The following is a 26,027-nucleotide window of genomic DNA, read 5'->3' on the forward strand; positions in this document are numbered from 1 at the left end:
GGGTATACTAGGAAGATTAAATTCACAAATGGGATGCTTTACTTTACTGAGTTAAAGCTGTATGTTTCTGGGCATAATGGTTTTTTAGGTTAGCATTTTAAACCCCACTTCTCATGACCCATGTTCAGACCCATGGTCTAAACTAAAATCATTTTACATTTGATACTGTTAGACAATACATGATCATCCCGACCATTAAAAAGTGCCCAATGTGAAACCCTTTTACAACATTCACAACAAAGTTTTCCTGACTTAGCTTGAACTTTCTCAGCGAGAAGGAACCTACTCATTATCAAAGCAGTTGATTCTATTATTAGATATTCTAATTGTGAAGATGTTCTTTATACTGAGTTAAATTTCCCTTTTTTATATAAAACTTTATAATTAGGAACAGAAAAAGAAAGGGAACTACAAGTCAAGGACACTGGTGGGTTTTTCAAAAATTAATTTTTATTGTTACATTCCAAAGAGGCTTTAGAAAGTAAAGAGCCAGTTATTCAATAACTGTTACAGCTCTCAAAGGGTGGAGTCCAGGACCTTAGTTACAGTTCAGAGACATACACAACAAAGCTCACCAGCCACCTTTCAGGATGACTGGAAATGCTGAAGAATGTACGTAAGCCATCAATTCAGATAGGCTTAACTTTAGAGCCACCAATTCAAAAAGGCTTAACTTTAGAGATGAATTTCTTTATCACGTGGTTTCCAAATCTTGAGGCTTTATCCCTAAGACCATGAGAAGAGGATAAGGACCACATACACCAACACCATTTGTTCAGTCACTGAGAAAACTAGCAAAGAGCCATTCCATACCAGAATGCTCTGCATTAGACTGAATGGTTTTATCTACATCACAGTACCAAAGTAAATCTGCATTTCTGTCAGTAATAATTCACAGTCAACTTACCAAGTGTTGCCAAGAGCCAATCATCTGCTTAGGACATAGTCAGTGCTAAAAATCAACTGAGCAAGTCAGCATTTCCAGCAGAATCTGACTCCACTGAAAATGAGACCAAGCACAAAAATACAATAGGAAACATCTATTTACAAAAGTCCATGAAATAAAGTGTCTTGTGAAAGTTGTGTTTCCCTCCCCCAAACACAAAGAGTGTGAAAGTTGTCTTGAAAAACATGTTAGAATTAAGGTAAGGAAGAAGTACAGAAGGAAATGAATGTTTGCCAGAGAGAAAGGCTCTCAAGATAATTCATAGGTAGATTTAGCTTCATTAGGAAAAGCCAGAAAGAACTGTTTGTGGCTTTTTGGCTTCTGAGACATGTGCTTTTAAAATTTTCCAGTTAATACATTTTATTTTTTAAATTTAAAAAAAAAAAAAGCTTTTTTTTTTTCCTGCTTCCAGTTCTGACCCATCAAACAAGTCTGGTGAAATCTCTCAGCAGTGGTTTAGAAAATCAGGAAGAGGTGAGCAGTTTTTCCCATGGCCCATCTTCCAGTCACCTTGGCACTGGCTTCCTGATTAGCTGAGGACCACGTGCCGGTCAAACACAGATTTCCTCTGCTCTTGAACTTGAAGTTTCCAACGCTGCTGGGCATACTCCACTTTGTTGAGCACATTAGCCCGGCTTCGGGATCGGGCTAGCACGTCGTGGGCATTTGCGAAAGGCTGGTGATCCTACAAGTCCAGGAATGAAAAACAGGGAAAAGGAGGAGTCAACCATCGGTGGAAACAGGAACAGAAGGAATCTCATGCTATGTACACTTACAGAGCTAGGAAGTGTAAGAGACTCTCCTTCAACATTGTAACTGTCCTACCAACAGTTTAACACCAACACAGATAAGCCTGCAGAGAACTCACAAGCAAGAATCCAGGGTCCCCACACTGTTCTCACACCAGAAGGAGGAGGTTAATTATGAAAGCAGGATAGCCTATTACTAATGAAGAAGAGCTCTGGGAGGTCTTATTTCTCATAGTAAGGGCAGAAAGAGTTCTCTCAAGAAAAGAGGTCAAAACATTCATATACTGAGGAGAGAGAAAAAATGTCTGTGCTCACATTCAGCATCATCCTCATTTTACCACTGTTGAAACTAAGTGAGAAATTCAGTGGTTTGTCTGTTATTATACAGCAGTTCTGTGATAAGTGGAGGGCCTTAACCCAGATCTCAACCTCTTGAGAGTAGGTCAAGCGGCAACTAAGAGTTGTATTTGCCCAGGGAAATCATTTGGTATACCCTGCCTGTGTTTGTTTATTTTTTTATCTCCCACCTCCCCACCCCCCCGAAGTAGTTATAGAACAGTAAAAATCTTAAAGCTTTTCCTACTTCATAAGTTGGCTATTTCTACAAGAGGCCTTCAATTTCAAAACGGATGCAGAACACAGGGATTTGCTTCAATTTTTACCAAGACTATCACCTGATTATTTTATATTCCCTGTAGAAGAGACTAAGATATTGCTAAACACCCAGTAGTACTCACGTTAGCCTGATGATTAAGGGTTGAGGTGCTATACAAGGTTTCTAGGTGGAAAAGTTAAAGTAAACCAACACAACAGGGTGTTTATAGTCATTACACTGGAAATAATTGTGTTAAATGCTCTAAAAATAAAACATAAACACAGCTGCCTAAATGACAAAAGCCTTCACTAGTCATTGATTGCTTTGTGTTTGGCCTTCTCTGGATTCCTTTTTCAAGAGCTCAGCCCTGATACAAAATCCAAATCATAAGTCATGCCTCTCCCTAAATCGAATGTTAGCCTTCAGAGAAAAAGACAACTATTCTTCTAAGTTTATTTGAAAAATCTAAAGTATTATGCATATCCTGAGTATGAGTGAAGCGTGCAAAAAACTATGCAACAAAATACATAATGATGCCTGACCTTATTTTAATAACATGGCATGTTCTTTTAAAATGTCAAAAACATGGCAGCATTTTCAACAGCTCCCTCCCAATGGCCCCCAGAGAACTATCATAACCCTCTTTTTTCATTATATGCACATTTTCATATAATGCTGCCTCACTGTAGAAAATATCACCATTAATACACTATAGGTTAAATCCCACTATATAACAGTGAAATAAAGCCCTATGAAAATGAAGGGACTAGGTTGTACAGCAGATAATGTTGGATCTAGAGTTGGAAAGAGGTTCAAATCCTGCCTCAGACATGTGTTAGCTGTGTGACCCTGGGCAAGTCACTTCACCTCAATCTGCTTCAGTTTCCTACTGAATGAGGACGATAAGAGTACCTATTCCACTGGGAGAATAAAATGAGATTATCTATGTAAAAGGCTTTGCAAAGCTTAAAGCACTTCATAAATATGAGTGATGATGATGCTGAGGAGGATGACAAGACATCAATGACACTCTTTCTATGGAATTAACAACTCCCTCTAGCACCATCACCCTAATCATTTGTTTTCATAGAAGCAACTACAGCTTCTCTCTTTAAAAGTTATATTCTCTCCCTGCCCCTGTCTTCCAAAAGAATGTAAGCTCTCTGTAGGCAAGGAATTTCCTTTTTTGGCTTTGCATTCTGAGTACGCAGGGCACAGGAACTTGGGAAATGAACTGAACTATGATTTACTTCATTCCCTAAGACAGTGTTGTCCAATGAAAAGAATTAAGGCACACTTCCTGGCTCTGACAAGTGCCAGCTGGGTGACCCTGGCACTGGGGACCTTGCTGAGCATTCGTTTCCTCATCCATAAAATACATGCACTCCCTGCCTCAGAGGACAGTAAGGAGAGTGCCCTGTGAAGTCCTCAGTAATGTGAGTTACCTTCATTGTTAGAAGTACAACGTGCAGAGCTTTCTGGGAGGTATTCAGGCATGCCGCAATAAACAGGGCACAGTTCCTGTCCTCTTAAGGTCCCAAAGAGGCCAATTAGCTCCATACTGCAGAGCATGTTAAAGACCAGACACTAAAACTCAGGCCTCCCAGCTTTCCACTAGTGTCATCTCTACTCCAAACACAATAACTGTGTTCATGGATAAATGGATACTTAAAGGTCATAGCAGTAATATGAAGAATAAACTCTGTATATAAAATACTATTACGTGGGCTTGTTTAAATATAAATACAGGTAGGAGGAAGGGGCACACACAGGCTATCAAAGGCAAAGGACCTCTCAGCTTCCATCCCTAACAACTTATCAAGATAGGGGAAAATTATCTTAAGGAACAAATTCTACAGAACAAAACAAACTAGGTAATCCTTTTAGTCTTTCCCCAACTATCAGAACAAGACTGAACTGGCTGCTTAAAGCCATAGATGCCTGTGGAACACAAACAGAAATTCACTCTTCTTATAAGCCTGTTCTTTTTATACCTGATAAAATTACAATAAATACAAAACATGCTTTAACGTAATGCTTTGATAACACTGATGATGTGTCATGGTTATATGATATAGTAAATACACGGACTAACCGCCTGCTCAGAACTTCCCAACCTTCAGGGTCAGCCTCATGCCCTGGTCTAATATTGCTAACTTAAAAAAAAAAGAGGTTTAAGTGGAAACTGGAGGTTGAATCAATTAAATATTTTGAAATTAAGACTTTTAAAAGAGGGTACATATAAACACATAGAAATTATGAGTTTCAGAACTAAGGCTATTTTTAAAAGTCTCATAGCTATATTGTCCACATAAATCCTACTCTTCTGGTTTCTCAAGTACAGAAGTAGCTCAGGGTCCTCGGGAGCCAGGCCAACAGAAGCAATTCGGCTTCTATCAAGCAGGAGAGGCTCGAGTGCAGGCCTGGGGATGTACTCCATGCTGGGAACACACTCTTGTGTCTGCTGACTACCAGCCTAGTTGGCTTCAGAGAAGTTGCTCACTACGAAATTAACCACCAAGTGATTTTTCTTTTTAGAAAGGCAATTAAGGATATAGAACCTTTAGTATTTCTTAACTTCTAGAAGCAGAGCACTAAGGTGGTAACTAAGGAGGTATCATCAGCATGCAATTCAGATTCCACCTAAAAGCCTAACACAGTACAGATAAGACCCCACTCAGAGAAGTTCAAGCATTAACAATGACCATTCATAATGAGTTTGGAATCAAAAGGCAGACTCCATGTTGCATTAGAGGAACAGCTCTAATGCAACATGGAGTCATAAAGATGCCCTTCAGAAAACAACGTCTTCAGGGCATAATAGAGGACTTCACAAAAACCTCTAGGTGCCTTCTGAAAGAGCAGGCAATACTATGTGGAAGGGTTGGAGTTGGGGGTGGGGGACAGACAAGGAAAGGGGAAAAGAAGGGTCTCAAGTATCTTTTTTAAAAACATCTTTATTGTTGGTAATTTCCTCCCTTAAGCATTTCTTTTTATCCCTCCAACCTCCCCTCTCTACCTGTAAAAAGTGAATGAAACATAAAACTCTTGTAATAAATAAGCAGAGCCAAGCAAAACAACTTCTATTAGCCATGTTAAAAAACGTCCCTTTCTGTCAGATATCTTTTTCAGTAGAAATAAGAAGAGAAGATAAATCTGCCCTTGGCTCAGCTGACACTAAAGGGGGTAGAGATCTGGAACCTGTTCATTTGTCTGAAAAGCAGCAAGAAGAGATAATCTCAAACCAGGAAACAGCCTAGGATAGAACAACTTTCTCAGGAAAAGACATATTACAACTGACATTTTAGAGACAATGTACAAATTAAAGCTCCCAGTTCTTAGCATAGTTTCTGGGCTATAATAAGGGGTTAATTAATGCTTGATGATTATCTTAGCCCTAACAGGTTATATTTCATTAATTAAATTACATAAATTATTTGGCAGCAATTGTCAAGTAGAACATGGATAATTCTGTGAGACTATTAACTTACCCCAACATCATCATCACTCTGTATCAACTGGGAATGTCCAAAGAGACGCCTCTTCAAGATAGGTTCAACAAGTGTAAGGTATACCATGTACAGAAGAAGCAGGCCCAGAATAGACAGATAAATTATAATCGTAACCTGAAGCCAAACAGAAAATATATAACATCTCTGAGAAACCAAGAAACTAAGTTTTACATATCAACAGAATCAGTGAAAATGTGGCTATGAAGACCCATGTATCAACCATATCAGCAACACTGGTATCTAATCAACCTTGAGAAAATCCTTTAAGTCAAGGAAATTCTAACATAAGAAACAAACTTCTTCACAAAGTATCAACTGAGGGGAAAGAAGAAACGATTTCATCTTCGGCCAGTAATTGTTTCTCAAGGACTTCAAACAGAACACATACACCTATTGTTAATTCAGTGGCCACAGAAATAACTCCCCTCCTCCTCCCTGTTCACCTGCACACAAATATCACTGACTTCATCTCCCAAAGTTAAAAGTCAATATTATTAGGTCTTACACAAAATACAACTCTCCCAATTTTAACAGTGCAGCCTGGAGAAGATGTAGTTAGGTACAGTGCAAAGAGTACTGGATGTGGAAATAGAAAACGTGGGCTTGAGTCACAGCTATGCCATGTACCAGCTCGGGGACCCTGGGCAAGGCACACAGCTTCAGAGGCTCAGTCAAAAAGCTGTTTCAGGGACTGTGTGCAGGAATCTATAAAGCACTAGTTAAATGTGAGCTATCAGTCTCATAAGGATAGGAAAAACCCAGATACAAGGGAATCCTGGGAGTCCGGAGCCACGTTCTCCCAGTGTGAATTCTGTATTCCATCCAATGGGGAAGGTTTCCTAAGGCAGCTCTCAATAGAAGATAGCAACCCAGGACATGTAAGTTGTGTCTCCCTCGAGATAGACTTAAACCATCCTAGCAGGGTAAGGAGCTATTCTTGTATTTCACTCTTCAAGGGTCTGTGATTTCCTCAGAGTGGTTTCTCCTATCAACACAGTCAACCTTCTAGGAGATGATTTGGAAGAGTTGCTGTGGCCATAAATTTGGGCTCAAACTGGTAAGGTTGGGTGGGAGTAGGAAATGACTCTACGTCACCAGAAAGTATACCTTAGAGTTTAAAAAATAAGGAAAATAAAATCTTAAGATCTAGAGAAGGTGGTCAAATTAGAGAGAACTCTTATCGGCAGAAAATATGTATCTAAACCCAGAAAAAACTAAGTGAAATGTTTTAGTTTGGGTTTCATTATTTAGCTTTGAGGGAGGGAAGAAAGGAAAGGCATTTAATTACAGCTCATAGAATTTATGGCCATATAAAAGAACTGAAATGACATACATCAGCTTTCTGAAATGTGCTAATTACATACTTTCTCTACAAGAAATTAGTGGCACCTCACACATTCTTCTAACATTAGCTAATTAATCCCCAAAGTATCTCCTAAGGTACATAGATAGCCGGCTAGTTTCAACTTACTTGTGAAGGGAATGGTGAGAGCTAAGTGACTAGTCAGATGTTAGGTAAAGAAGTTAAAATTCCCAAGTTTCTGTTTTAGACAGAAGTCAAGAGGCCCTAACATCAATAACAATACCTTCTGCTGGTACTGCATTTTACAATTTTCAACACAGTTTTACTGACATCTCATTTGATTCTTAAAATAGCTTTATGATGTAGTTAAAGGCACAGTTCCTCTACTACAGTGAGGACACTGAGGGTACAGAGGAGACTTGATTTGCCCTGGGTCACACAGTTGAGAGGGAGTAGAGTCAGGACTGGAGCCCAGAGTCTCTGGCTTGAACTCCACAACCACTGCCTGTTAGAGACTGTTCTTTAGACGCCTCCCTCTTGCTTCTCAGAACAGCAGAAATGGAAATTTACCTTGATTGTGACAGAACTTCTTTCTTCATATTTGCACTCACAACGCAGGCAGTAGGCTTCCACATCAGGTCCCAGGACTGGCATGGGTTCTACAACATGCAGGCAATCACTGGGGAAAAAAATAAGAAAATTAAAATGTTTAAAATTGGTTTGACTAGCTAAGTATCCAGGAGCAAAACTTTATCTGAAACTCAAAACAAAGAAAAAAACCCTAATTAGAGAAGTTCTAGGAATACATCATAGAATCCTAGAATCTTAGGTCTTTAAATCCAATCCCCCCTTCAATGAGCATACCAATAAGTTAAGACAAAAATAATCTCTTCTCCAAGAAGAGTTTGGAGCTATCACTGCAGTAAAACTGAACAATTCATTATAAAGGAGAGATAGGGCCAAATTAAATAGTCTTTCACCAACATACATATGTATCTTATAAGACTCAAGTGTGAGCAGCTAATCACAGAAACACAGGGCTGGAAGGGACTGTAGCAGTCATTTAGTCCAACTCTTGCCTGCTGTATAAACATGTACTCACTCTCACTCACAAACAACTGCTAAGTGGTAAAAAAGATGTTCCAATGTTATCAGCACAGTCATTTCTGGGCTCAGCTACCCCCAAAAAGAGATTTTAAAAAGTTTCCTTTTCTTAAGTCTTGTTTTGTTTTGTTTTAGCTTTGCATCTCACCCAGCCATTCACCTGGGTAATCTCACCATTTTCCTGCTGCTGCTACTGACCTCATGCCTCCACAGGGAACCTGAGTGCTGGACCTCACTACCTAGTTCTTCCTGAATCCCAGCCCCAGTCCCTGGGTAAATTAATCCATTCATCTTTGGAGCTCCCACTAGAGAGCACTACCCAACTAACTAACCCACTTAGCCCACTGATTGTGGCCTTAGCCATTCATCACACCACGTTTCAGCTTCCTCTCCCATCCAGCCATCTCCCTTACCTTCTTTCCACTACTCCCTCCTCTTCATGCTGTCTTTCCCTTTTAGAATATAAGCTTCTTGAGCTGTTTTGTTCATTCAGTAAATGTTTTAAAGTAATTCACAGGAAATGCTACCTAGAGCACTGATTTTGTTCTCTTCTAAAATATGCCTAAATCATCAAAATCTGCTTCTCAGAACTGAATGCTTTCTGATGTTACTAACCCTATTAGGTGGTTGGAGGATCAACGGAAAAAAAATCATACATTAAGTGCTTTTCTTAATTAAAAACCCATCAAAGAACATCTTCGAGGGAGAGGATAATTTTAGGAAATATTCAAATGATTTCTCTCCTTCAGCTAAAAGTATTAAGTGTCCACCCAAAGTTGGACTGGGGGTGGTTGTGTTGCACAGTCAGCAAAGTCTGTCTCTGGTACCTCCCACTTATTTCTGAGGCCTTCTATCTTATGTTCATATGCTGATCTCATCCCAGCTGCCCAGAATCTCCCATTCTCCATCTCTCTCATAACAAAAGACCTAGATTTGGGTCCTCATACCAAAGTTTACTAGCTCTAGACCCCTGGGCAGGTCACTTCAGGTATCTGAGCCTCAATTTCTTCACCTGGAAAATGGCTGCAGTAATGGTTATACTACTAGTTGTGAGAAAAGAACAGAAAAGCTTAAAACATTACAGCAATATGCTCAATACTCCTAACTGTAACAGTGACACTTCATATTTATTTAGAATATAAATACATATTTATATAAACTTTACCGTTTGTATTCATTTTGGCCTCGTCACCATTCAGAAGGAACTCTTTCTATCTTAAGGATGAAGAACTGACATAGCATCCCTTTCCCAAACTTATAAAGCTGACAAATGGCAGAGTAATCCCTCTCAGCTCAATACAACAAGAATTTAAATGAGTACCTGCTACACTCTGACTGTACTAGAAGTGGCAAACAAAAAGACAGTTTCCTTTAAGAAGTCTCCTTGCCAACTAAGAAAGAGGGAAGAAGAGAGAAGGAGGCCATAACAGCCAACAAAATTTATCTTTATTTTACAGTTCTTTTCATAGGGAGCATTGTATAGAAGTAAAAATTCTATACTTGGGAGTCTAAAGAGCCTGAATTCAAATCTCAGCTTGGACACTGACTAGCTGTAGTTCTGAGTGAATCACTAAACTGTTTTAAGTATCGATTCTCCTCTGTAAAATAGGGATAAAGATACTTGCTCATTACTGATTTCAAAGCACTATAGAAATGGTGAATATAATTATAAGCTAATCCTCACATTAAAAGACAATCATCCCAGTCCTGCTAAAATTTCTGTTACTGACAAAGCTTATAGCCTTAAGGCTCACCTCTACCCCACTCAATGAGAATACAGAGTATTTTTCAACAAAGTAAACCGGAAGATTGAAACTCAAAGGACAAAATATTTTAAGCGGCATTTTGAATTGAGGCAGGCTAGGAAGGAGATATGTTTGGCAGGCCATGCTGGTGGAATAGCTGATCACACAAGAGCAGGTGTGTGGGTATGTGTGTGTCTGTGTATGTACCACAGTACTACAGGCCAAATTCATGATGATGAAAGTAAAGCAAAAATACTTCTAAGGCTTACCTTTGGTCTATTTATTTTGAACAACATTAAAATTTCAAATACAATGTAATAATTTAGATACCATGACAAGTGATCTGAACTATACCACACAAAGTTTAAGAGAGATACTCTGTCTTGTAAGAACTGTTTCTCTAACAAGTGACATACCAGGAAGTAAAGAGGATAATTCCAGACATTGGACAGTGCTAGGAAGAACCTGTATTAACTCTTTTGCCCTCAATCAGAACAAGCAATGGCTCTCCTATTCAATGCCTCTTCTTGTGGCCTTAGGAACCAGTCACTCTCCCCCAAAGTGTGAGATGAGTGTTCCTCCTGAAAAACAGATGGAGGGCAGATAATACAAAGGCACAGAAAGCCCAGCAGAAGGCCAGCAAGGGCAGACAGGTTGAGTGGTGATTGGCACTGAATAAGTGTTTGACTTCTTGATAGCAAGAGGCAGGGCCGTGGCCTTAGTGGTGTTTCTTGAGTAGAACCTGGCTTTGCTCTCTCAGCCAGGCCCAGGAGCACCTTACAAACATAGACAACCTCGCCACCTAGTGTCAGGGTGAGGAAGATCCTGGCTTTAAAATAACCAGACAAAAACAATTCACACAATTTTACTGAAACAAGTATTTAGTATTAAATAACATAAAGGATGAATAAATCTAATACTAACAAAACATGAAACCCAGGAAACAACAGGCAGCTGTTATCCTCAGGGTGATCTAACTTTGATAGCACGGCACAGTCCATAAGAAACAGACAGACCATGAAAGACTTCTGTCCCAATGCTCTTATCCCACATTGCCCTTTGAAGTCAAACTACATGAACTCCTGGCCACAAGCTGGTGAATACATATGTTACACTGCAAAGATCAGCAGGAGTAGGCAGCCTGACATAGTAAAATGCGCACAAGGCTTGGAGGCAGAAGATCAGAGGTCAAATTCTGCCTCAGACACTATGTGAACATGGGTATCACTCCAATCCCTCAAAGACTCAGTTTCTTCATCTGTAAACAGAATGAATAACACTTACAATACCTACCTGAAAGCACTGTTTAAAGTAAATACTCGCTTTGCAAACCTGTCATGCCTTTGATTTTCTCATTCACTGCAGCATACACACATACGTATATCTTAGAGAGAACTCAGTCTGGCAAGGCTGCAATTACAAAGCACACAGAGAGAAGTAGTCTATGTAACAGAAAGAACACCAGACTCGGGAGCCTGAAAGCCTGTGTTTTCATATGCACTAACACGGCAAGGGCAAGTTCATGTTTAGTTTACTTACTATCTATCTATCCATCTATGACTATCTCTCTCTCTAATGACTATCTATCACTGTCTATCTCTATCTATGACTATCCATCAATGTCTATCATTTATCCATATCTATCACTGTATTAAAAAAAAAAAGCTGGCACTGTGTGACCTTGGATAGGTCACTTTATTCACCCTTCTGGACCTCAATGTCCTCATTTGCAAAATGAGAAGGCTGGACTAGATCAGGGATTTTTAACTCTTTTTGGATCACGGATTCTTCTAGCAGCCTGGTAAAACATCACCCCCTCTTGAAATAAACTTTTAAATGCACAGAAGAGGGTTTAGATGGATACAAAAGAAACTAATTATACTGAAATGTAGCCAAAATATGGGGGGGGGGGTATTTCTTTTCAAAAATTTTAATGTTTATTTTTAGTTTACATCATTCATTTCCACAAGATTTTGAGTTACAAATTTTCTCCCTGTCTTTCCCCTACCCACCACCCCAAAACAGCAATCCCACTGACTACCCCCTACCCCAATCTGCTCTCTCCTTATCCTCCCCCAAACCCCCTCCAACTTTCCATTAGGGCAAGATGGATCTCCATACTCCAGTGCCTGTATATCTTATTTCCCAGTTGCATATAAAAATATTTTTTTTAAACATTTGATTTTAAAACTTTAAATTCCAGATAATTTCCCTTCTTCCCTCGTCACCCACTCTTACTGGGAAGATAAGCAATTCAACATAGGTTGTACATGTATAGTTACACAAAACATTTCCATAGTGGATATATTGTAAAAGACTGACTATATTTCCCTCCATCCTATCTCGCCCCCAAGTTGTTCTGTTTTCTACTTTGAACCTGTCCCTTTTCAAGAGTGTGTGCTTCTAACTACCCTCCCCCCAATCTGCCCTCCCTTCTATCATCCCTCCTCTTATCCCCTTCCCCCCTACTCTCCTGTAGGGCAAGATACCCAATTGAGTGTGTATGTTATTTCCTCCTTAAGCCAAATTCAATGACAGTAAGGTTGACCCATTCCCTTTCACCTTCCTGCCCTTCCCCTCCACTGTAAGTTTTCCCTTGCCTCTTTTATATGAGATAATTTATCCTATTGTCTCTCCCTATCTCCTCTCATTATATTCCTCTTACCTCTTAATTTTAAAAATATCATCCCTTCCTCTTCAATTGATCCTGTGCCCTGTCTATATATACATATATACATATACTCACATATGTACATATACCCTCCTATACAGACATATATATATGTATGTATACATATTTATATTTATATTACCTTTAACTATCCTCATGCTGAGAAAAGTTTCATAAGTTACAATTATCGTTTTTCCATGTAGGAATGTAAATAGTTCAACTTTGATAAGTTCCTTATGATTTCTTTTCCCTGTTTACCTTCTCATGCTTCTCTTGCTTCTTGTATTTGAATGTCAAATTTTCTATTCAACTGTTTTTTTTTTCATCAAGAATGCTTGAAAGTCTTCTATTTCATTGAATTACCATATTCTCCCCTGTAGCATTATACTCAGTTTTGCTGGGTAGGTGATTCTTGGTTTTAATCCCAGCTCCTTTGCCCTCCAGAATATCATATTCCAAGCCCTTTGATTCCTCAATGTAGAAGTTGCTAGATCTTGTGTTATCCTGATTGTGTTTCCACAATATTCAAATTGTTTCTTCTTGGCTGCTTGTAATATTTTCTCCTTGATCTGGGAACTCCGGAACCTGGCTATAATCCTCTTGTTTTCTTTTGGGGATCTTTTCAAGAGGTGATTGGTGAATTCTTTCAATTTCTATTTTGCCCTCTGGTTCTAAAATATCAGGGCAATTTTCCTTGAGAATTTCTTGAAGGATGATTTCAAGGTTCTTTTTTTGATCGTGGCTTTCAGGTAGTCCAATAATTTTTAAATTATCTCTCCTGGATCTATTTTCCAGGTCAGTGGTTTTTCCAATGAAATATTTCACATTGCCTTCTATTTTTTCATTTGTTTGGATCTGTTTAACAGTATCTTGATTTCTCATAAAGTCACTAGCTTCCATTTGCTCCAATCTAATTCTGAAGGAATTATTCCCTTCAGTGAGCTTTTGAAATTCCTTTTCCAACTAGCAAATTAGGCTTTTTAAGGCATTCTTCTCCTCATTGGCTTTTTGGGCCTCTTTTGCCATTTGAGTTAGTCTATTTTTTAAGGTGCTATTTTCTTCAGTTCAGGTTTTCGCAGCTACTGGTTATCCACTCTCCTGAAGTCTGCTCCAGCCACTGCTGGTTGGGGCTGCCCTGGGGCTAAAACTGTGTACTCATAGCATGCTGTGATGGACCCTTCCTGTTGGGCTGCCTTCAGTGGGAGATTTGTTTTTCTCTGTCACTTTGTGGGTTCTGTAGCTCTTAAGTTTGTTTAGAGTCATATTTTATATGTATTTGAGGTTGTTATGGGGGGAGCTCATGGAGTTTTCCTGCTTTTATGCTGCCATCTTGGCTCTGCCCAAAATTTGTTTTAAAATGAGGTTAAGAATTCTCTGATTAGGTGATCTCCAAGGTCTCTAATTTTCATTTGATCCTCAGGACTCTGAGGCAGATAATGAAAGTATGATCACTGTCTTCCAGATGAAAAAGCTGAGATTCCAACCCGGTTCTTCTGACTACATTCCCAATGCCCTCTGCACTACCTATCATCACCTTTCTTCTTTTCTCAGTCTTAGAACACCTTGGTCATTAACACCTTGCCTACTTTCTGAAACCAAGTGTTTTAAATCAAGGTCAAGGAAGCCTATCAGGCAACAGCAAGGCCAGAGAGTCAGGGGCTGACTCTTAAATCTCCTGATTCTCTCCAACAGCATCTCTCACTAGGGCTGAGTAATGTTCAGAATCTATCTGAACCTGAAAGCAAAGGTAATCAGGGAAAGGACACGGGTAAACACTGGAAGGGTAAAATCATTTAACATTCAAATAATAGGTACTGACTTGGACTTCATGTCTGAATAAACTAATTGGAAGTGTTCATTATATCCTGAATAATTTATCAGCACACATTAAAGATTTATTTTGCTTTTCCTTTAAATTACAAAGTGATTATATGATAAAAAGCCTAAATAAATGTAGCCAAGCCCTTCTGGAATATAGAGCATTTAAAAATGGAACAAGAAAGAACACAAGGAGAGGCTTTACAAAAGTCTACTGTCCTAAGCACTTTACAAATATCTCATTTCTTCTGGGAGGTAGGTATCATTATGATCCTCATTTTATGGTTGGGGAAACTGAGGCAGAGACAAAGGTTAAGTGACAGCTAGAAAGAATATGAAGCTGGATTTGAATACAGGTATTCCTGACTCCAAATTCAGTGCTCTATTCAGTGTGCCAGTTTCATTCTGTCATCAATTAAAAAGTTTCTGGTGCCCAAACTACATACTTAAAGAAGACCCAAAGAATCCTAGAATGACAAAACTAAAAGGGACCAAAGAGATATAGATATAATTAAATCTCCCCATTTTACAAACAAAGACACTAGAGCTTAGAGAGGTTTCATGATCTGCTTAAGGGCTTCAGCTGGTTGATGGTACAGCTCCAAGCAGAACACAGACCCAAACTTTTTATTGTACCACATTAACAAGATTGAAGCTTTGCCTCCAAACTTCCCATACTTGTCCCTGTTGTTTCTTTAGTTCCAAACTCAAATGAAGGTTAGTTATATGGAAGCCTATCCATAAGAGGGCAGAATTTCCCCAAACACTTGTTTCCTGAAATTCCTTCACAGTGACTATAAACAAATAAAATAACACAATTCAAACACCAGACCTAAAGGGAAGACTGTCTACACAGAGATAAATCTCACATCACTCTGCATGAAGAGCCAGACAGCCAGTTTTAATTTGTTACATGGCAGGAGTGAAGCTCAAGGTGGGTTTTTACACAATAACCAACGCTTAGTAATGAATAGCTAATCAAACCTTGTCAGACCCTTAAACAAGGCCAAGAAGAGCTGCTTAGCTAACTGGAGGAAGCAAGGGGAAAAGGTTTTACATCTCCATTGAGAAGCACACGGAGCAAAAGAACTGGGGTTGTGGCTGAAAATATCATACCCAGCAAAGTTAAGCATAATACTGAATGGAAAAAAAAAAAAACGGAAATTCAACGAATTGCCAAACTTTCAGAATTTTCCTGTAAAAACCCTGAACTTAATAGAAAATTTGACATACAAGATCGAAGAGAAAAATAAAGTACACATCAAAGACTAATTACAAGGGACTCAATAAGGACAGACTTCTTACTTTTTATAAGGAAATGTAAAACATACATCTAAGTTCAAAGGAAAGATTGGGGTAGACCTGCGTATGATGTGATTCTAATAAAATAATAATAATAATAATAATAATAAAAGGTAAAAAGACTAATTATTTTATATGGATGAGGTGCAAGAGGAAGAAATGACAGAGGACTTAGGTGGGGGAGGAGGGTTGGTAGTTCTGGAGCCCTACTCGCATCAGGAATGGGCTAAAGATGACATATATTTATCTAGAAGAGTATAAAAGTCTTCTAAATTCAGAAAGAAATAAAAGGCTAAGGGGATAAGAAGAGGGGAGAGAATAAGGGAGGGATTTTTAGAGGAAATCCTACTCACATCAAATCTGGGTTAAAGAGAGAACAATATATATATTAGAAGGGAATAAAAGTCTCCTAAATTTATAAAGAAATAAGATGGTGAAGGAATAGGATGGGGGTACAGAAGGGTATCTAGATTAATGGGAATGGGATAAAAAGGGAATAACATATATTTGGAAGGCTATAAAAGTCTTCTAAATTCAGATAGAAACAAAAGGGTAAAGGGAACAGGTGGGGGGACATAGGTTAAGAAAAAGGAGGACAAGTTAGTGAATAGAAGTAGAGGAGTCAGGAGGGATAGAAAATAAGAGATACACACAAACACAAAATAAAGATCAGCAATAGAATTTATTAGAAAAAAAGCAGGGGCAATAATCATGATCTCAGACAAAGTTAAAGAAAGCTAAAATAGATTTAATCAAAAGAGAAAAATAGGGAAACTACAATATGTCAGCTATGTCAATCAATATTGTTTTAGACTATTTAAAATAACTAGACAGTATAAGGTTGGAATATAGCTGTGGTGTAGGAAATGATGAATTGGTAGACTTAGAAAAATATGGAAAGACTTGGACTTATGAAGGAAGATGTTACCCCTCAAGAAACAGAGGACAAACAAGTATAGTACAGTCTTAAATAGATGCATATGAATATGATTATAACTCATTATATGAATGTGGATGTATGTGTATATGTATATAACATGTATTTATACATACATATGCTCACATATGCATATATACGTATATGAAAATGCATATCTGTGCTTAATGTTAGCCTTTGGGGGGAGGGAGAAAGAACAAAGTAAAAAGTGCACAGCAGAGAACAACAGAAAATTTACAAGGATGCAAAGGAAAGATGGACAGCTCTGAACATATATAGGCTTCCTTGAAATGGAAATTTATTGCTGTATATTTTGAATCATCTCTTCCGTTTTACTGTGCACATGGCAATACTTTTTCCCTTTTCTCATTTTGTATTTAAGTTTATAATATGTTTCTTTTTCTTTTCTTTTCTCTCTCTCTCTTTTTTTCTTTTTGGAGGGCAACTGGGGTTAAGTGACTTACCCAAAGTCATACGGCTAGTAAGTGTGTCAAGTGTCTGAGGCTGAATTTGAATTCAGGTCCTCCTGACTCTGGGGCCGGTGCTCTATTCACTGTACCACCTAGCCATCCCTTTTTCTTTTGTTATTGTGTATTTTAGTTTAGAATAAATTAATTTAAAAAAAAAAAGAGAGAAGTGTACCAAGATGACTCAGCATTTTAGAAGCCTTACTCAAATACAGCATCCAATCTCTTAAGTAAATCGAATTTGGCTACACACACACACACACACACACACACACACACACACACACACACACACACACAAAAGAGAGGAGAAGGAAGAAAGGAAAGAAGGAAGACAACTGAGAATGAGAAGTTCTTGATTCTGGCTGCAGTTCCATGAGCTGTGTGACCCTGGGCAGGTTATTACCCTCTCAGAGCCTTAGAAATGGTGATAAGATTACCTGTATAGTCTAGACCACCAGCATGTTGAAAGAACTAAGTGAGAATGTAAGGCATGCATAAAGCACTATACACAAGCTTATATTATGATGACATTTAGTTTCCAACAAGCATCACCAGATCCAATAAGAACTTTACTGAGACTATTTTCTAGGAGTGATAAGATTAGATTATTGCTGAAGAAGAAAAAATTCTACCTACCTAGGCAGTAATTCTAGGGCAGTAAAAACCATCTTGGAAAGAGATTTCACACACTCCAGAATACTCACCAATCTTTCTGAGTTATGTTCTTGTTATAAATGTATCCAGAATGTTCTTTATAAGGAGGGCAAATACACTTACACCGGACATCCTCAAAATTCTGCAAGCAAAACAGAGCATTATGCATCAAAATGCTGCTGATTAATATTAACATGCATCATACTTAAGAAGATACACTCTGCAAAATATCTACTGCTGACTGAACTCAAGAAGTATTACAAAATCTTAAAACTCCAAGAATGAGGGTTTTTTTCTAAGTACAATTCTTTTCTGGTGAGTTTAATTTGAGTTGTCACCTAAAAGCATTATACAAAAGGTACTTCTCTCTTTTTATAATAATACAACTGCTATGATAAAACATCTGGCATCTATAAAACTTTAACCACTTTTATGGATCACAATATAACCAATTTATTGTGAATTCCTTGTTTCAACAAGGTCAGCAGAAAGCCTAATAAAACTATGTTGATGAATAAGGACACCATATACAAGCAGGAAGGGAAGAATACTGATAAAAATCCTATATGTCCAAGAGATCAGCGTTCTCCCCAGCATACCCATTTCGTATAAGGACAAGAATATGGGACGCAGAGACTGGAGGTCAGGGAAACTTTCTTTGGATTAGGGTCAAAGTCCTGGCTAAAGAAAGATGACCATGAAGCAAGTTACTGTTGATTAGGAGATTGGAAAGGCAATGTTCAAATACCTTCAATGCTGTCATGTGGAAGAGGAATTATTCTGTTTAGCCCAAGAGGGCAGAGCAAGGGTAGTAGACTGTAAGCTTCATATAAGGAAGATCTTCCTCACAATTAGAGTTGTCCAACCATAAAATGGGCTGCCTCAGGAAGTACATAATTTGAGGAGGGAGAGATCATTGACAAAGGGAAAGTGAAGCACCAGAAAATGAAAAAAGGGAGTATTGTACAACTTGGGATAACCACATATTCAACCAAAGACAAGGAAGGAGAAAACTTTTAACCAAAAGCACTGGAGAGGTCAGAAGGTCTTGGATTGAGGGCTGGGAAGAGGGAGGAGGGAAGTTGGGAGAAGGCCCTGAGATATGGGAAACAGGGAGTAGAGGTCATTCTTCCGGGGACCCAAAGGGTCAAGAGACAATAGAATATAGTAGAAAAAACCCCCAAATCAATTTAGATAAACTTTCCCCCAGCACTCTGCAACCCAGCCAAACTGGTCTTCTCTCTTCCTCACATAATATACCATCACTCATCCTGGTGCCTTTGTACCTGCCATCCCTCTTCACCGCCACCTCACAGAACCCCTCTTCCTTTAAGACAGAATTCAAGTACCACTTTCTATATGAAGCTTTATTCCGATCCCCTTTTCTTCCCAAACTACCTTGTATTTTTTCTCTTTATATTTATTCCATATACACTTATACAGGGTGTTCCCAGAGTCTTAGGGCAATTTTAAGCTACTAAAATGCAAAACTGCAATAAGACTTTTGAAACATCCTGTATATTTACTTGCTGTTTTCTCCATTTGAATGTAAGTTCCTTGGGAGGGGAGACTGTTTCATTGTTTTTGTATCCCCAGCACATAGACTGGCTTTCAAGTCTCTGTTCTAACATGCCTTTCCTTTCCTTTCCTTTTCCTCTCCCTTACCCTTATCCCCTGTAGAGAATTCTTTTTCAAGTCCTGTAGATTTTACCTCCATATATCTTGCATCTGGTACACAGCCACTATCCTGGTTCTGGCCAAGAGTTCACCTCTCACCTGGGCTAATCTGTTTCTCACTGGCAACCTAAAAGACATGTGATCAACTCTTTAACTCAAGAATCTTCAGTTACTTCCTACTTCCTCCAGGTTTAAATATAAACTCCTCATTGTGACCTTTAAAGCTCTGCGTGATTTAGCTTCCACCTGCCTTTCCTGCCTTCTCTCGTAGTACCTTCCTTTCATACATTCTACATTCCAGCCCCACACCTGCCTACAGGTGTCCCCCATGCCAGGAAATACACAGCCTCTTCACTTTTGAATATTGGATTGTTTGCTTTCCATAAGGTTCAAATATCAGGTGCTCCTGCCATGGAAGCCTTCCTCATTCACCCCCAAATGCTAGTGCTGTAAGCCTCCTTAAATTCTGTGTTAAGCCCTGTACACATTTTATCTCATTTGATCCTCACAACCACCTGAGAGGCAGGTACTATGATTACTACCATCCCATTTCACAGAGAAAGAAACAGACTAAGAGGTTATTCCATGATCACACAACCAGCAAGCCTGGGAAGCACATACACGGGCAGCCCGACCTCCTTAAATCTTCCCTCTGACACGGTCTCGAACTCACCCTATAGAAACCTCACTTGCACACAGGTGTCTGCACCTTGTGTCCGTTGGCCTGCGAGCTCCCTGAGGGCACAGACTATTTTTGCCTTTTTTTGTATCCCTGGCACTTAACATGTTGCTAAGCACATAGTAGGTACTTAATAAATTCTTCATTTGGAAAAAAATTCTCTTGTGTTTACTTACTTATTTATACGTATACAGGTACATGTATGCTGTGCTGCCCTGACTGACCTTAAGCGCCATGTGAGGACAGGAGCTGTTTTGGTTTTGAACCTTCACTAAATACCTGGCAAAGAGCGGGTGCTGAATGTTTGAAGAGTTAACATGTGAGAAGATCATGTGATTTCGATGACCCTCAGCTTCCTAATCTATAAAATGGGGATGCTATTGACTTTGTCTGTCTCACGGCATCGCTGTGAATATCAGAAGAGGCAGGAGGTCCTGTGGAAGCAGAGAGAAGGACTTCCATCAGGACCAGGTACTGGGGACAGGCTGCCCTAGAGGGCAAGGTCTTTGGGAGTCACCTCTTTCGGAGCTTAGGGGCTTTTGACAGAGAAAATTAATGTTATTTTTTTGTGGGAGGAAACCTCTGCTCAGTAACTGACCTGGTAACCGGGGTGGGGAAATGTTCTTAGGGCTTCATGTTTTGGTAGGAGCCATGTCAGGACTGGAAGTTTCAGAAAGAGCCTCCTAACAGGACTCAGTGTTTGGTAAGGTCTTTTTAGGATCTAGGAGCTGCCGAGGATTTGGGAAGGGCCTTCAGAGATGCAGGGTTGAGGAGAGGATCTGGTGAAGTCCAGGGGGCTTCTGCCATAGCTCAGAACAAATGCTGAGGCATGAGTTAGAACTGGAGTTTGGAGGTGGAGGTTCTCAGTGATATGCAAAAGATCATGGAAATTGGGAGAAGTTATTACAATAATGAAAAAGGGTAAATACGGGTCCAGTTTTTTAAAAAGAGAATAAAACAAAGTCTACAAAGTGGAGGCCAGTTAGCTTGATTTTCATTCTTGGAAAGATTTTAGAATGGATCATTAACACCAAAGTAAGTGCCTATCTATCGAAGGGTGAATTACAAAGAGCCTTGTGGCTCAGACAGGTCCTCCCACACTAACTTCATTCCCTTTTTCAAAACAATCAGGTTTCCAAATGGGTAGAGAGCAGGAGAATGCTACAGAGTTTACCTAGATCTTTGCAAAGTATTTAATAAAGTATCTCTTACCCTTCTTGTGGAAATGATGGTGAGAAGTGAAATAGCAATACAATCAGGATTCTGGAACTGGCAGAATGGCTGTGCCCTTAGCAGGAGGTCTCTGTGCTTGGCCTTGAGTGAATATTTTCATCAATGATGTAAGTAAAGGCACAGACGGAATGCTCATCAATTTGAACATTACATAAAATTGGGAGAATGGCTACAAAAAGCACCCAAAAAGATCTTGACAGGCTAGAGCGCTGGGCTGAATCTACTATGATGATATTCACTGCAGACAAATGAAAAGTCTCTCACTAGGATTCAAAAAAATCATTCTCACAAGTAGAACATAAGGGAGATGGGGAAAGCCAGATCAGTTTATCTAAAAACGGTAGAGGGGGTACGGTTTAGTGGACTCTAAGTTCACAATTAGAAAGCAGTCAAAAATGCTGATAACATCTTAAGACTGTATCACGAGAGGCAGAGCTGCCAGGAAGTAATAGATCTTGTAGACTCTGCCCCAGTCAGATCACCTTGTTTGGTTCTGGGCACCACAGTTTAAGAGGGGGCACTGATAGACTGGAAAGTCTTCAAGGAGAACAAGCAAGCTAGGAAAGGACTATGAGTCCACGTAATATTAGGAGAGGCTGAAGGAAGTGAGGATGTGTAGCATGGAGAATACCCTAGGGGGCCTTGACAGCTGTCTTGGGGTATCTGAAGGACTGTCATGTGGAAAAGGAAGGATGTTTGTTCTATCTTGCCTCAGAAGGCAGAACCAAGAGTATAAGGCAGAAGTTTCAGGGAGGGAAATTCAGGTTTGACACCCAGAAAAACTTTCTAACAAAGGTAAAATGAGCTGCCTTAGGAGGTAGTGGTACTTCTTGGAGGCTTTGGGTATATTAGAAGAGACTAGACTAGACGGCTAAGATCTCTTCCAACTTTCAAATTTTGTGATACTATAAAACCATCCCATCAGATCTAAGGAGTTTGGTGGGAAGGGGAAAGGGTAGAGACGAGAAGAGAGAGGAGGAAGAGAGAAAGAGGGGTCTGGGGGGGCGGAGAAAGTGTTTTGAGGGAGGCTGGGGATGAGGAGTGAGCTAGTATTAAGAAGAAACATCATTCAGAGCTGGAGGTCTAGGAATCTTGCCAGAGTTTATACTTTATGAGATGGAGTCCTCTCAGAGTTTGGGGTTTGGGGAAAGAAAGTTCCTATTACAGTTTAGTGTTTGGGAAGGGTCTTACAAGGACAGGCGTTTGGTAGGAGAGTTTAAAATGGATGTACATCTGGGGTCTCCTATCACAGCTCAGGGTATAAGGGCAGGCTGCTTTCAGGGACAGCGTTTAAGGGGAGCTTTTAATCAGGATCAGATTCTATAATCGTCAGGCCTGGGTATTTGCGGGGAGGTTCCTCCTGTCAGCATTAGATATTTTGGACCAATCTAAACTTCCCCAAGTTTAAGATGGGGGGGGGGTGTTTACCAGTCACCCCATCAGGAATAGGATTTTTTTTTTCCAGAGGGGGAGCTGGGAATCATTCAGTCAGGACTAGGAATTTTAAGGAACTCACTGCTGCCGGGGTCCTTTTATTGGAATAATGAGTATCCAGGGTGGGGCCCTATTAAAGACCTAGTATCTTTTGGAATAAGTTAAGATAGAGGTTTGAGAAGCTTCTACTAGTATTGGAGGTTTCAGGGAGGGCTCCCTGACAGGGCTGTGTTTAAAGGTGGGGAAGGAGCCCGATCAGAGCTGGTCTAGATAGAGCAGAGTGCAGTGTTTGAAGGGTCCCATTAGGGTCAATGGCAGGAGGAGGGAGCATCGACCATGTGCTTCTGTAATAGCCAAGGGTTGTTGGAGGGGTTCCTGTGCTCAAAAAGAGAAAGTTCCCATCAGAAGCTAATATTTTTCATGTCTACTCAAAGCTTACTATGGGGGTAGGAAGGGAGGGTGTGGGAAGGTTTTGTCAGAGCTCAAAGCTATTATTTTGGGTGAGTGATCCTGTAGAGAAGGAAGGAAGTGAAGATATGGGGGCCTCTCTGCCATGGCCAAGATTTTTTATTAGGCTGGGAGGCAGCTATCAAGACTAAGAATTACAGGGGCAGCTAGGTGGCACAGTAAATAGAGCACCAGCCCTGGAGTCAGGAGGACCTGAGTTCAAATTCGGCCTCAGACAAAGGACACACTTACCAGATGCATGACTTTGGGCAAGTCACTTAACCCCAACTGCCTTGCCTTTTCCCCTCCAAAACACAAAAACCAGACTAAGAATTACAGAAGGTTCCTTATCAGGGGGTTTCTTATCAGAGAGAAGACTGTCAGGGCCTATCTACACATACACATACAAACATATACATACACATACACACACACACACACACACACACACACACACACGAGGGGGGGGAGAAGGGGAGAAATGTGTCAGACCTAGGAAATCTAGGGCTAAGTGGCAGGATATCAGGTCTCTATCAGGATCTGGTATCTGGGTAGGGTTATTAGGATCACACGTTTCAGGGGCTGGCCCACTGTTAGGACTAGGGATTACAGGAGATCCAGTCAAACTAAGGCATTGTGGAAGGGAGTTTTGTCCAGCTATAAGAGGGAAGGTCCACATGAAGACATACTGCTGGGACAAAGTGAGGGTGAGAGTGGAAGGAAAAAGCCTCCTGTCAGGACTGAGATCTTCATTGACTCCTGTAGGAAACAGGGATTTTGGATCCCCATACCAGAGCCCAGGGTTTGGTTACTGGTCACAGTTTCTTGGAGGGTGTCCCACTAAGACAAAGGATCACAGGGGGCTCCCTGCCACGAGATAATATAGGGGGAAGGTCTTTATCAAGACCTGGTGTTTGGGAAGTTTCTGTCAGGGCCAAAAGGTTTAGGAGAGGGCTCTTGTCAGGACCCAGTGTTTTTAAGGAAAACCTCCTATAAAGACTGAATGTTTGGACAAGTGGAAATCTCATCTGAAAGTTTCAATGTACAACTTTCTGTGAGGACTATAGATGACAAGAGTTTACTATGAAATTGGGGGCAAGTGGAGGAGCCATAAGGAAATGCTGCCAGGGCTTAAGTGTTGGAGGGGATGGCAGGAATACCAGGAGCTAGTATTTAGAGCAGTGCTTTATCAGGATTAGAGGTTTCAGGGGAAAACCTCTCATCAGGAGAGGCTCTCTAAGGCCCAGCATTGGCAGGGTGGACCTGGATGGAATAGTGGGAGGCCAGAGGAAGAGGTTCCTGTTAAGGTGGAGGTAGAACTATCAGAACTAAGGATTACAAGAATTCCCGAGGGGGAAGTTTTAAAGGTCTTGCCCTTATTTAGAGAAGTCCCATCAAGATCACAGGTTGTGGTTTGGTTTTTTTTTTTGGGGGGGGGGAGTTTAGGACTAGGGATTATACAGTGTTGGGTCATCAGAAAGGCAGTTTCAGAATATTTTAAAGGAAGGGTTCTTATCAGGATCTGAGATTTTCAGAGAGCTCCCAACAAGTCTAGAGATACAGGACTTCTCCCGGAGCTAGGGGATGGACGCTATCAGGATCTGGTATTTGTGGCCGGGGCTGGAATTTTCAAGGGGAAGCCTCCTGGCAGCACTGGCATGGTGTAGAATTGTAGGCCCAGGAAGGGTGGAGGATGATTCCTGATTAGGAGCCTCTGGTCCAGGGCCTGACTTGTTTTGCTTTTCTTTTGGAGGGGGCGGGGATCCAGAGGGGATCAGAGCTGGTGGTTCCAGAGGCTCCAGGCCGGCGCCTCGGGTGGGGGATCGGGGATCTGTCTCGTCAGCACAGCGCGTGGCACACAGTAAGCTCCATAAACACTTGTTGTCTGACTGATTCAACGGATCGGCTACAAGGAATCCCGAGGGACGATGATCGAGAGAGCAAAGACAATACAACGATAACAAACAGCTGGAATCTCTAGAGTGTCAAGGCTTGCAAAGCGTTTACAAACATCTCATGTGATCCTCTCCAGAGCCCGGGGAGGTGGCTGTTATTGTCACCCTCATTTCACGGAGGACGTACACGGAGGTAGACGAAGGGGAAGTGACCCCCTCAGGGTCCTGCAACCAAGCAATCCACACTGACCCGGCGCCCATCACGTGCCAGGGGCCGCGCCGCTGCCCTCACCCGAACGAGAGGGCCAACGGGCAAACACGTATGTACGGGATAAATAGATTAACTGAAAACTAAGGGGGGCCGGCCTTCCTCCTTGTAGGAAATTCGGAGGCAGGATTAGAACTCGGCTGCAAGTCCAGCTCTTCGGCCACGACCCCGTATCACTTAACCTCTCTCTGCCTCAGTCTCCGCCTCTGTGCAAACTTTGAAGAGATACTCTGTGGCTCACCATTACTTCCCTCTGAAAGCTGGAGGGGGGGAGAAGTCCGAGCTCTGCGGTCGGGGGCGGGGCCGTCCCTCTCCTCCCCTCCCCCTATTCCGAGGCACCCCCACCCCCCACCCCAGCCTCCACCCGGCCCGGCCCCACCTGCCGCTCACCTTGGCCGCGTTCGCTAGCTGCACCAGCAGCAGCCCGGTGAGCGCCAGGAAGGACAGGCCGAACACGAAGCAGAGCCGCATGAAGCCACTCCACACTGTCGTCCCAGCAGCCACCGCCGCCGCCATCTCGGCCAGGTCCGGCCCGGCGTCGGCGTCGGCGCCGCTCCGCTTCCGTCACGGCATTTCCGCCTCGGCCGC

General features: G+C 40.9%; 1 protein-coding gene across 2 annotated transcripts; it reads right to left on the reverse strand.

Moving 5' to 3' along the window:
- Positions 1–430: 430 nt before the first annotated feature.
- TMEM9B (TMEM9 domain family member B) lies at positions 431–26,027 on the reverse strand. 2 transcript variants are annotated; one of them, XM_069091184.1, is made up of 5 exons: positions 25,830–26,027; positions 17,857–17,948; positions 7,676–7,784; positions 5,782–5,916; positions 431–1,631 (listed from the first exon to the last, which is right to left on the reverse strand). In XM_069091184.1, exons 1-5 carry the CDS (start codon positions 25,953–25,955, stop codon positions 1,476–1,478), a joined length of 618 nt encoding a protein of 205 aa, XP_068947285.1. In that variant the 5' UTR covers positions 25,956–26,027; the 3' UTR covers positions 431–1,475. The 2 variants fall into 2 exon arrangements, with proteins under 2 accessions (XP_068947285.1, XP_068947286.1); XM_069091185.1 differs by lacking the exon at positions 25,830–26,027 and adding an exon at positions 19,518–19,538.

Source organism: Petaurus breviceps, unplaced genomic scaffold (genome assembly GCF_028583685.1).
Source record: "Petaurus breviceps papuanus isolate PSGF00001 unplaced genomic scaffold, PetGlider_PUasm1.0 188, whole genome shotgun sequence".
NCBI lineage: Eukaryota > Metazoa > Chordata > Mammalia > Diprotodontia > Petauridae > Petaurus > Petaurus breviceps.